This window comes from Hyposmocoma kahamanoa, unplaced genomic scaffold (genome assembly GCF_003589595.1).
Source record: "Hyposmocoma kahamanoa isolate Upper Pololo Valley unplaced genomic scaffold, ASM358959v1 232, whole genome shotgun sequence".
In the NCBI taxonomy this organism is placed as follows: domain Eukaryota; kingdom Metazoa; phylum Arthropoda; class Insecta; order Lepidoptera; family Cosmopterigidae; genus Hyposmocoma; species Hyposmocoma kahamanoa.
In genome coordinates this window covers 3,863,671-3,877,326 of record NW_020653750.1, presented here as the reverse complement: position 1 = coordinate 3,877,326, position 13,656 = coordinate 3,863,671, and the positions used below count along the sequence as shown (strand labels likewise).

The following is a 13,656-nucleotide window of genomic DNA, read 5'->3' as shown; positions in this document are numbered from 1 at the left end:
GGCAATTTCATACTTTAACCCCTAATATTACCGAATAAAATTATTTCAAAAATTCAAGAAATATTCGCGATCTGATCATGATTGTGTATGTAGTATGTTGTAAATCAAGCGCCAGCACTTAGAAATCTTTCAAATTAGATTTTAGGGTTACAACAAAAAATACTACGACGAACTCTGATGAACGCGTATGAACGCTTGGTTAGTGGGAGCAGCAAATATTGATACGCCTTGAATTGGAAAATAACAAAATCAAACATTAAAATAATTGCTCCTTATAATAAAATTTAGAAGCTATTTATAAAAATGAACCTTCATGCGTGAACAGCCACTCTTAGAGGTGGATGATTTTCTTCAAAATTAAATGGGAACACTATAGAGGTACACTCTTTCAAAAAAAAAAAAAAAAAGAATCATGAAAATCGGTTCACAAATACCGGAGTAATCGCGTAACATACATATAAAAAAAAAGAAAAACATACAGTCGAATTGAGAACCTCCTCCTTTTTTAAAGTCGGTTAAGAAAAAATTTACTTAAACGCGATGGAAAACCACATAAAAGTATATAATCCAAATAAAAAGGTGTTCCTCAAAAAGGACCGTAGTAAAGCAGTAAAACATTGGCGATAAATCACTGTATAACTTGTCTAGGGGAAGTGAGAAACCGCGATGTTACCAATGAGCAAGACACATCTTCAGGAAATGTCAACCTGGGAATTCGAGGCAACTGTCAAACAACTATAAAATAAATTGACATTATTAGTCGGCGTACCAGAATAGTAAGAAACCATGGGATGATTTGTCTATTTAGGCAATGAGGCAGAGTAAATGGGGTTAAGATATGTGGCCTGTGTAACGAGTCGCGCAACTCGTTTGACGCCGGAATGTCAGGCAAATTGGATGACTTGGCCGAGATCTTGCTGTTGAATGAATGGGACATATTCGTCAGTTGTTAAGGCAAAGAAACAGCAAAATATGTTAATGCCGACCTAAGGGCAATTTATACGGATAAATAAAGGGTCAAGTGGTACATAATACATAGTTATTCCTGAATGACTTCTAAGTTGGGAAGTTAATAGAATTAGTCATGAGCTGTGCGATACGCGGCTCATCCACCATGAGGAAATCGCAATAACTCACGTAACCCACGAAGCCGCATCAGGCCACATGTTCGCTTCGATTTTTTTATTTTTACAACATCAGATTAAAATTCCGCAAGCTACGAGTGTATTCAAATAGAACACCTATCGAAGTCTGGTCAGTTTCAAAGCCGTCTGCGAGTGGGAATAAACGAAAATAAATACAATAGCAATCATACTAGCCAGAATACAATTCATTTGGTGTTGCTGTATGTATTATTTAGTTGGGAATGATTGGATGCGCAATCAGTGCTCGTGTTTACATCAATGGAGCCTATTGATCGTAATGACGTAGCAGACTGTCATTTCATGAGTGCTCTGATAATTTATTGGCCTTCGAAGTTTTTAGTTAAATTGTTGGGTCGTAAAGAAACGCTAGCATTGATGTGTTATGATAGGAACATTAACATACCTAATTTATTTTGTCACATACTGTTTAAGATTTTTTTGATATATAATAAAAATTTATGACAAATATACTGATTAGATAACAACGCAAATAAAAATAGAAGCGACTTAGAAATCCAAATAAACCAAACCCGGTTAGAGGCGAGAGGTTTGAAGTGGAGCACCAAAGAGTTTCGTAATTACGAGAGTAGACAATACAAAACGAGCAAGACGGTGTTAGCACGTGGAATGTGGTCACGACCAGAGTAATTGATAGAATAGTTATAGCACAACTGCTATGGAAGATCGTGATTGAGCCGATAGATGAGTAATAAAAAAATTAGATAGTTGAGCGTCGAGTACTTAGTAATTGTATGTAACATAAATAGATAAATATTTCGAGCTTCACAGTTTCATAATTCTAGGAATTTATCAAGAAGTTTTCGAAAAGAAAATTGGGTTAAAACGTTGTAAATAAAAACTGCAAGGGAAAGTTATTTTTCGAAATTCGTTACGTTCTTAGTTAAGTAAACTGACGCACAAATGCGTAGGACTGTTATTGGATTTGTGGTGCGTTTAATTAAGTACACACATTTTCCATTACAACCATGTGAAAAGTGTGCTTGAAATTGTTCATAGATGATAGATAATACGCGACATGTATTGACCAGACATAGAATAACATATATAGAATTAGCGGTATTAGCATATAGTAGGAGACGCCCTCGCTCCTAGGGCACGAGAGCGCAGCCTAATTGGTGTAGGTTGCCACGCCAGTTTGCATAAGACTCTACGAAAAATATTGTTACCTACTGAAAAGCTAAAGTGGACAAAGAAGGGAAAATAATTATGCTTATATATTTTTTACGACCTTGGTGGTCCAACGGTTTGTTATGTGGGTGTTGGATGGACCAATAGGACCAACTTAAGAAAATGACAATTTCTAAATTTGTTCTAGTCTAGGTGTTCTGGGTAGTGCCCTGAATTGAATCCCGTTGGTCTGGTACTCATAGTACTGGGAATTCCCTAGTTTGAGATCCGGTAATTGGTGTGGCTGGTTAGCACATTATTATTTAAAAAAATATTTCGTTCTCCTAACTTTTTAGTTTCAGAGTTCAATTTAGTACCTACAAGTTAAAAATTGGCTAGAATTATTATTTAATATATGAAAGAATTAAAATGCTGTCGATTCAAGTTCATCGTATTATCGGTTCCGCAACCAAATCAACATTTTTGATGTGTGAATCATCAACCGACAATGTATCGAAACGATTATTTTTTCATTATGTAACTGAGAAGACATTAACACGAGGAAGTTAATGTAACAATCTGAAGATAAAATAATAAGATTCAGTTAAAAAAAACATTATTCGGTAAAATAATAAGCACTGTGGAAGTATACATAACTCTATGTACCCGCTACCATTGACGTAAGGATCTTTTTCTGTATAAGATTTTAATTTTAAGACTAGCTCCCGAGGTACTCTTACGGGGCACAGTGCTTTATAAACTCCAATTTCGTGATGTTCTTTTTATATTCCAGATTATATTATAGATTGAATAAATACAAATACGATAGTAAAACGCCAGTGTAACTAATATGTATAGTTTCAGAGAAAACATTCTTTGAAAATTGAGTATTTTCGTCAGCATAAACATAAAAAAAACCGTAACTTACAATTATTTTTTTAATTTTTACTCAAAAGACTTAGTCGTTCGATAAAACCATAAACTATACATAGTTTAAAGCAACAACATAACTACATTCGTTACGAAATTAATTTGTTTTCAATTTAATTTTTTTTATTGTTTTCACTTCAACAATTCGTTGTATTACTTCGTGATTGTTACACTAGTGGTTGCTGTAGCTGTCTTTTACACACCCTAAAATTATCACAACTGAATTCCATGAACTCGTTTATACGTTTAAACGAGCTCTTCTATGTCATATTGTAAGAGATGGGAAGAGTCAGCAGAGTATATTTATCCAAATTTCAATGGACATAGAGTGGATAATTATAAGCTTTTTTTTATGTAAAGAAGGAGGCAAACGAGCAGACAAGCCACTTGATGGGAGGTGGTCATCGTCGCCCATGGACATTTGCCACATGAGACGAGCTGCCTACGCGTTGCCAGCCTTATAGAGCCCTGGAAACACGCTTTTTGAAGAACCCCATGTCATAGCGCAAGGAAATACTTCAGGAGGAAGATCATTCCACATTTTACAGGTTCGAGGAAGGAACGAATGATAGGCCCGCGTGGTCTTACAATGCCAGGCATCTAAGATGTGGGGATGGACTCTACCCCTTTGGCGGGAGGTGCGATGGTGGAAACGAGACAATTCCAAAAGTTTGTCAAACCACTCCCCATTATAAAGAACTCTAGAATACACACAGAGAGCCAATGTCTCTCCGTAGAGCTCTCAGAAATCCCGAAATGATTAAAAATAAAAGGCGAAAATCAGACCAAATCTACTAAAAAAAAGTCTATATATCTTCTGCTTGCAGATTTTTTTATGTATCTAGACAACAGGGTCCATACATTTGCTATATACATTTTACTTAAGGACAACGTTAGTAATAAAAACATAATTAAATTGTTAGAATATGCGCCTATTGCATAAGAACACTCACAATAAATTGTTTGTAAAGTTGAAAATTCATAAACAAACGTTTTCACGAAAAATCGAATGCTCTATATAGTAATTTTGTACAGAGCATTAAATAATCGTCAAGAAATTATATAATATCCAACGCATATTTTTAACGACCTATGTAGTCGAGTGGCTTGCACACCGGTTTCCATAGTGTCCGTCATCTCTTACGTCCCGGGTTCGCTTGCCGGCCGAGTCAATGTAATAAAACCAACTTTTCTACATTGTCTCGGGTCTGTGTTTGTGGTACCGTGTCGTTGTTTCCGATTTCCATAAACAAATGCTTTAATTACTTACTTTGAGATCAGACAATCGTATGTGATGTTGTCTAATATTTACGGTGGATATAGCGCACTACCTTTTCCTTAAAGGACATTGTGTTTAGATGGCCAAATAAAAACATATAGCAAATAATTTGCATATTGCAAATAAAGGTAAAGCGTGTTATATACAAATAAACAAATGGCCTAGATCCCTAGCGCGTGGGTCGTCATATTCCAAGAACCGTTCCCATCCCAGGTTCCAGGTAGGCAGTTATTGATCCGCTTTTCAATCGCGCTCAACTACACCGCCATGTAGCTGATTACAAATCAGCTAGAATCTTTTAACTTGTATTCGTTAACTACATTGAGCTACAAACTTAAGCTCACATAGGTACAAGCAGTTAGCTGCTTATTCTATATTACAGTGATAATATGTCTACCAGGATTTAATGAGCTGTTTTATGTTATCTTTCGTTAGGTATCATGTTCGGCAAAGGAGACACGGTGGAGTTCTCCATAACACTGATGTTTTAGTGTTTAGATTTAGAACATCAGTGTTTAAATACTTTTTGCCTTGCTTACACTTTAAACAAGTAATAAAAAATTCGATTAATTCTGTGTACACACGCTAGCACATCAAGCTACACATTAGACGTATTTTGTTCCGTTGCACTGGAGGCGATTTTCGAACAAAAACCTGTAGTCTGGTGTGCCGTTGTCCGTACATACATATCAATATTTCTGAACAGACTGATAGATACATGAATATTCAAGTTCTCCTTCCGTTTAAATTCTGTACTTGCAAAGAAATTTTTCAAGAATTTTGAAGAATTCAGTGTAGTTAAGGATAATATTAGTTGTTTATCGAGCTCCGATCTGTCAACTATATGTATATACATTGATAAAGTTATTATTTAAGCTAAACTTGTACTAATCAATAATATAATAACTGTGAAGTAAATCAGGAACAATTGTAACATGGTTAAAGAAAAAAATATATAATACAGAATATTATACATATATACACGGCGTTACATTTCAAGATAATCGACAAGAAATAATACTCAGGTGCATCTAGCAAATCTACATACACATATGAAAATGTCATAACTGCCAATTTAGGCCGCAAAATTGAAGCAAGTGACAATTGTATTGTTAATAAAGAATAATTTTGCTAGATTGTATACTTCTAGCTCATATTACCTTTCGATATTGCGCTACCGCGGCAGCGGGCCTTTGATGAAGGTGCGAGTAATAATTCGAAAATCGTTAGTATGGTATCGTAACTATGGAACATGTAAGCGCTCTACAAGGGTATTTCACACTTTGTTTTGGTAGGTAGGAGTTTCAAAATAAGGTTCGTAGGTGCTTAGATCTCCGTACACAGCGTTTGTTTTTTAATCTACTAAGGTAGAAGGAATGTCATATTTTACTTTATTGACATAAGAATTCTTCAACAAAGGAATTTCATTTCTGTATCGTAAGAAGAAGAGAACTTCTTTTGAGACGAGACAAGGTTGTGTTTTTAATTAAATTATCCCATTTTCTTTTTTATATTATGGGAGTAAGCGAAACACATACACTAAATAATACGAAGATAGCATTAAAACTATCTAACGGGCACGTACAAAAATGTATGCGACTCCATAAATTAGAAATAAAATCATCAAAACTAGCATAATAATATGAAAAAATTCATAGCTATTGAAAATTGTACAAAATTTGAAATTTCATATTGCGTAACTAAATTTTTCAATCATCTTTTTGATCACTTAGACGTGATCCATAAGCAGTGGAGCGTGGGAATATTGTGAAAGAATAAACTAGTCTGGTTAGTTGTAAGTTGCATAAGTATTATGTAAGCTTTTTATTGGAACTACAAATGTAGACAGAATCAATAGGACGAGGTATCCATTCATGTATGTATATAGCAGCTGAAGGTTGGAAATTATGAATAATGGACATTGGAAAGTTTGATGTTTAAATATCAACAAAGATATTGATTCAATACTATCACACAGGCTTATCGCCTGAATGATAAAGCTGTACCCATCGCTCTTGTGCATATGGTAGATTACGAACACATACACTATCAAGATTTATTGTTGCTATTTGATATAAAAAATTATTTGATGGTGGATTTCATTATTGTTTCGGTTTGCATTGCGCATTTTACAATTTGCACATGAAAATAATGTTGATTGATCTCTGATTGGGGAATTCCCTCTATTGCAAGACGCAGTATATGATAAAATTGAGATATAACAAAAAGCTGTCTAGTCTATGGGTACAGGGTCAAGAGCACGTCAAGCTTGACACTTAAGATTTAACTTCAACTCCATGCCGCTTACGATAGTAACGGTCCAAAGTACAAAGTGTCAAAGCTTGACATGCTCTTGACTACATAACAGTTAATAAAACTTCTTACTTAAAACAAATTTGTATGTTCAATCTCAAAGCAACTCATAAAAATTATAGTATACAAAGTTTAATAACTAGCTTCTATGATTAATTTGTACAATTGTATGATTATAGTACAATATTCGTTAAAAAATGTCCTTGATTTCAATGAATCTCACGTGGTGCCATCATGAGGCATCGGCACTATTCAACAAGTCTCAACAAATGAACCAAATTCAAGGCTGAAACCAATACAGTTCTAAAACAAACCTGAACTGTTGTTGCTGTGTTGTTATTTGTTGTATTGTATTATGTTGTTGTGCTATTATTGTTGGACGTAATATGTTTTTTAATTAATTTGTTAAAGAAAAGATTTTTTGTACATTACCAATTATTATTTTTATTGAAACAAGTGTATGAATCAATCCCTTTTCCATCAAACAAAATAAATAAAAACTCTATCTTGACTGGTTATTTTGACTAAATGCAATAACATTTCCAAAGATATGTCATGATTTTATCGATATAAATATGTGACACCTGTAGTAATATCCATAAGTTACATGTACACATAGAAATACATAAAAACTCATTAATAATAATAATAATAATAATTTTAAATTGAAATCTAACACAAAAATAAAAAGATAGAAGGGGAAAAAAGGCGTTATTGACATGAGTACACTTTGTAGATGGTACCACATTCTCTTCATTTCATAAAATATTTATTTATTATTTATTTATTTATTTCATGCATATAATTTAATATATGTCTTTTCATTGCCCCTTTTATACACTTTTTTAAAAATGGTGTTGTCTTTGTAACATTTGTTAAAGTACAAAATATTAATCATTTAACAATATCAGATTGCCTTGTTATTCAGGTAATAATTTATTTTAAAGTGTCAAGATAAAAATTGTTTCGTAACACTATAGTGTACTGTGACCATGGCACAATTTAAACAGTTAGAAAATAGTCGCTGTAAAAATTAAATGACACATCTAATCTGAAAGCAAATACATAGGGTTGGGCGTGATAAGATTATACAAAAACAAACATTTGTTAATTCAGGTTATACGATTTTCAAGCACATTTAGATACTCTTTATATAGGCACGTTCCAGAACTTTTTAAAGTTTTAAAGGAAAAAATTACTTTAGAAATGTTTAACTTAACATTTATGCCTTTGGATAGTTAGTGTCAAATGCGTAAATACCATATTGTAATGTGGTTTACGAAATGACTGAAAAAGAAGTGGAGGACGCAAATGCAATATGCCAAAATTTTACAAACTACAGATTTGTAATCTCTTCACAGGCGAAAGATATACTAATGAATACATACTTATTTTTGGTATGTTGGCTAATTGCACAAAAATGTCTTAGAACATAGGACATATTTGGATTTACAAAAAAAATATCTACTAAACTCCATCAAAGTGAATTAAATCACACATGTTATCTGTTGTCTAACTTCATTGTTACTGATTTTTTTTGCTTTTTTACCTTTTATTTTCAATTATACCAAGATTACAGAGTAAGGCATTATGAACTATACATGTTAATATGAGGTTGACAGTGGAGCATGCACACAGCTTGGACATATACAGAAACACAATACTAAAATTATGTGAGATTAACTGGATATAATGTTTTCGTTAAAGCATATTCAATAACAATGTCATTAACTCAATATATGTCCTACTACTGGTTATAGATTCCCTTTAAATATTAGGTGTGCTGTTAGTACAACACTAATGTAATAATACTATGTAAATCAGATACTATAAAATGATTTTTGTTAAATATAAGTATTCAGTAAATAAAAGTCTTGTATTATGTACACATCACGTTAATTATTTATATTTCTTATTTTTATAAACTAATTGAGAAATTGGTGACATGTAAATCATAGTTTCTCAAGTATATGTACATCTAAATATCTTGTTTTAAGATATATAGCGCACTACTAAAAGTGTATAAAATATATATATACTCAACCACAAGGATGTCTTTATGGTTGTTATCAATTACATCTTGAGTGTACAAAAAATTTTCCTTTTATACAATATATGTGAACAATAAAAGTATTGTTTTTCTAGCTTAATGCATATGTACTCACCTTGCGGAAGGCAAAGAGTTCATTTTGCAGTCTTTGCCGCTCGGCTGAGGGCTGCTGGCCCTTCCCGCGGATGAATTTTAGCATTCTCCCGGCCTGCAACAAAACAACCACTTAGCCACTGCACAAACACAACAACGAACAGACAGAAGACTTCGTCCTACCATTATGATTTCATGCTCAGTTGAACGCGCGAGCACTAGCACACTATCTGGCACCGGAACGCCGACTGACTACAACCTGTCTACCCCTAGCGCCGCACAGCGCTACCGGCTCTGCCCAAAATAATAACACAAGTTCTCCTTACAATAGCAAGATAAACGTAGCACAGATAACACTGCAGATAGCCACGAAACTAATTACAACTATGCGACAAGTTACCGTCTAACGGCCTGACAACGCCTGTCCGACAGGTTACATTCACCGCTACAAACCTACTACGGTTTGCCCGAATATGAGTACATAGCGGTTTATAGAACACTTTTACGTACCTAGTGACGACAGTTTGAGAAGTTTTTATTGATAAAATCCAAAATTAGAGAAATGACAATCACAAACAGCGTCAGAAATACACACAAACACGAAAAAAACCACTTCAAAAATTATGAGTGAATGCACGCACCCACACACACGCCATTCTATCGTGACGTTGACTAATAAAAAGTGTTGCCATATCTCGAACTGAACTTCCTTGTTTTGAAAATGATGCATCGTATGCACAGACATATATATATATATATATATATATATAGATAGACGCCGCAAGTATACGTACTTTGCGTGCCCAAAGTAAGTGAAATTCACTTACTTAGTTGCCGCTGCTACTCTTCAGAACGCGCTCGATCGTTATCGTAGATAAGCGCCAGTCGAAAACGCGAAAAATGCATAATTGTTACATTATAAATTGCAAAAGCACCATAACTGTGGGTAAGTCGGTAAACGGACGTTTCCTTCCACGGGCAAGTGATTTTGTAATCAGAAGATGCATAATTTATTTTAAAAACAATTGTTTTGGTTTTGTATGAATTTCGAGAAAACAAATACGCAACCAAGTGCATCCTCATGATTTGTTTTATTTTATTCGGCTTTTACTTGGTGCGATATATTTGTGATCCTTTGTTATTACGCCATGAATATCGAACGAACGCACTTTTGTATAATGCATTCAGTTTCGTGGTGCGACCGCTTGTACATTTCTTTGACCAAATTTGTAATGTGACCAAATGTATACGTTAGGATGTTACCTTGCTGTTCTCGATTCTGATCGATTTTGAAAACAAAGGGGCAAAATTATTATGACCTTAGCAATATTATAATAATATTCTATAACTCTTTCGTTATAACGTTTAGTAACGTTTCGTTTTTTTATTTTGTGCTTTGTATCTAGTATAGTATCTATTATCAGTAGTACCTGTAATTTCAATAATTTTTTGCAGCACGTTGCCTCGAATGTCCGGATATAGTGAGCAAATAATTATATGTATACATCACCGAATATGTAGTACAAATAATACAAAAAAGTATATGTATAATGCAAAGAATTAACAATGCGCTGTTCTTACAAAAAACTGGAGTTGGTCATACGTATGAGTTCGTTGCTTTCGAGTACGAAGGTGGTCTAGTTTATTTCACTTAAGATGCTATCCAAATATACAGAATAGCAGTCTTAGAAATCCGAAAAATAATAAACAAATCACAAAAATTTCACACGAGGATGGCATTAAATGGGTATGGGTAAACCTCTTCTGATTAATAAGAATTTACCCTATTTTAGCAGGAGTAACATTTTCATTTGTCTTACTATTCATCAATTTGATCAATTACCTACAGAAAACCATATAGTAAAATTAATTAAGGCAGTCGCAAGTTCATATATTGACGTGCATATTCATTATTTAAGTTAATCGATAAGATCTTCTATTACAAATAGATGTTTATATAAAAGCTCATTTTATTGGAAGGACAGTAATTTTAATATTGGAAGTCGATAAAAAATTAAATAATTATTTATTTTAAGTAATCAACCGTTTTTAAAAACAAGTAAAACAAGGGACTTAGCTATCTTATTCTAGTATTTTCGTACTATGTTAATGTTACAACTACTTGTAATCAACAAATACTTGAACAAAAATTATTATATTTGGATTCGATTAATTCAATGGAATACGTGTGTTTACGCGTATTTCGTTCAATCAATCGATTTAGAGCGAGCGGAAGGAGGTTCCATCACTAAATAGTTCTTGTGACATAATAGTGGTTAAATAATTTACCGTAAATGTTTCTTAAAAAAGAGTGTTGCCAAATGAATTTATTTTTTGCTATTGTACAAATATTAGAATGAATGTTAGTTCAAAAAGGTCTATTAGTATTTAATAAATGTTGACCGATACCGAGTGTGCTAATTACGAATATATCACTTTATTTTTCAAATAAATGCAATTTGGGCATAATTTTCGGAGTATTTGTTGATGCTAATTACGAATGTGGTACTTATTTCTAAATCTATAATGGCGGACACGATTTTTCAAATAAATGCAACATGGGTATCGGTTTTGGGGTATTTGGGGGTACTTATTACGAATATCGCACTTATTTCTAAATTCAAGATGGCAACACGACTTTTCAAATAAATGCAATATGGGTATCATTTTCGGGGTATTTGGGGGTGCCAATTTAAAATATGGCACTTATTTCTAAATCAAAGACGGCGAAAACGACTTTTGAAATAATGGCAAGTTGGTTATCGTTTTCGAGGTATTTGAGAGTTCTCATTATATAAATAGCATTACAAAAAGTTTATTTTGTGGTTTTATTTTACTAGGCTTGGACTACGTAAAGGAAAGAGAATTAGCAGTTTCAATCAAAAAGTAAAGTGGCAACAATTGCATTCACTTGTCGCGAATTTCGCGATATGAAATTTCTTTACAAGTAATTAATTATAATTAAATTTTTATTGAATTGATATTCAATTATTTTTTGTGAAATTACTCCACTAGTTTGTTATAATTATTAATACAAAGATCGAACACTCAGAAAAAACGCTCAGAAAAAAATCTGAAAATTTGTATTAATAATTATAACAAACTAGTGGAGTAATTTCCCAAAAAATAATTGAATATTAATTCCATAAAAATTTAATGAATACAATGAATAGCGACATCTCTCGCCAGGACTGGTAGCTGTAAAGGTACTAACTGGGTGATAAATCTACAACAGATTTCTCATAGATGGCGCTACGACTAAAAAGTCGTTGAAAGACCAAGTACAAAGACACGACGCAAGCACATAGAAAAATTCGTGAGGTCCGTTGGTTCATTCCGTGGCTTAGTTGGTATAGCATCTGGCACGGTATTCAAGAAGACGTCGGTTCGAATCCGACCGGATAGAAGGAATATTTTCTGAGTGTTCGATCTTTGTATTAATAAGTAATTAATTGTTAAAATAATGTAATAAAGTAATAAATTTTTTATTTAACGTTATGGAGCCAGTGAAATTAACTTTACTAGTGTCTTGTCTGTTAATGAGTATTGCTTTAAGATTCGCCAAGCCGTCTTTTCAAGATTCTTTTTAATGGGTATATTTTTTGTTTTTCTGTACTATTTATTTGTAAATGGCCAATTCGATTTTTGTCTCGTTGATTACTTGCTTAATGAAGCAACATATTTTTCAATGTTGTCCTTTGGAAACAAAAAACCATGTTATCAAGCAAAGCCGTGCTAGCCCAGAGATAAAAATTGATTACAAGCGAAAAAACGGTATTTTCAAACACTTTCACTATCATTTTATGACAAAATTCGCGTGTCTCTTATTCGCTGATTCGAGAAGTGTTTGGAATCAAACGGGCTTTTCCGATATTAATAACCTCATAAATTCAATTTCAACTATTAACTTGGAGTCAAAGTTTTTTGACGGTCGTCTTCGGTCTTCGGCCGGTTTCAGTCGGTTTATGAATTCGCTTCAATGAAAGCGATACGTAGGTATGAATTCGCTTCAATGTATGTAGACGCGGAATTTGAAAAAAGTAAGATCATTAAAAAATTGCTTCCGAAAATTTATCAATAAAATCAGTGATGACAAATATGGTAAAGGTGGTATGCACTAATAACGAGCAGTTGCAGAGTAACATGACTCAGCTGCCACGCTTCAGTACTATGCACGCCTTTTACGAAAAAAATAAGTTTTTGTTAAGGTTGGTGATTTTTTCTGACCGGCTTTACTACCGAAAATTTTCACGCCTCGCCACTGATAGGTACATACATATTATGATTTGATTTTTTGCCTTTTATTTTCCATCATCACGGGATATCAGATTGATGCTCATATTTATAACAACTCTATGTGTATTATTTGAAATTTAGCTAAGTATACTCGCTATTCCGACCTCTTCTTACGACATTCTTCTGGTAATAACAGTCTGATATTTTGATAGCAATCAAATTATAGTATTATAACTCGCCTATCAACCTCGTAAAGTTTAAGAGTGTTCCAACACTTATGTTAACCTCCACATTTTGCCACTATTTAATATTCATATACATATTTAAAAAAATATGTTGTAACATGTTGACTAAAATCATTATTCAAGACGAACATGTTACTGTTTCAAAATTACCTTCTTTAACAAAATTACTTTTTTATGACACTATTCGTTGGCTAACATGTTGGCTGACGAATAATGTCCTTAAAAAAAAGGCAATTT

The 13,656-nt window shown here is 33.3% G+C and overlaps 1 protein-coding gene across 1 annotated transcript in view; it reads right to left on the bottom strand.

The window, feature by feature from the left end:
* Positions 1-9,245, bottom strand: part of LOC113228619 (protein lethal(2) giant larvae) — a 56,382-nt gene extending 47,137 nt beyond the window's left edge. Inside the window, exons 1-2 of the mRNA XM_026461973.1 lie at positions 9,122-9,245; positions 8,961-9,053 (exon numbers count right to left, since the gene is read on the bottom strand). Coding sequence (XP_026317758.1) covers positions 8,961-9,053; positions 9,122-9,124 — 96 coding nt within the window. The 5' untranslated portion in view covers positions 9,125-9,245. The remainder of the gene's footprint in view (positions 1-8,960; positions 9,054-9,121) is intronic.
* Between the last annotated feature and the right edge of the window lie 4,411 nt (positions 9,246-13,656).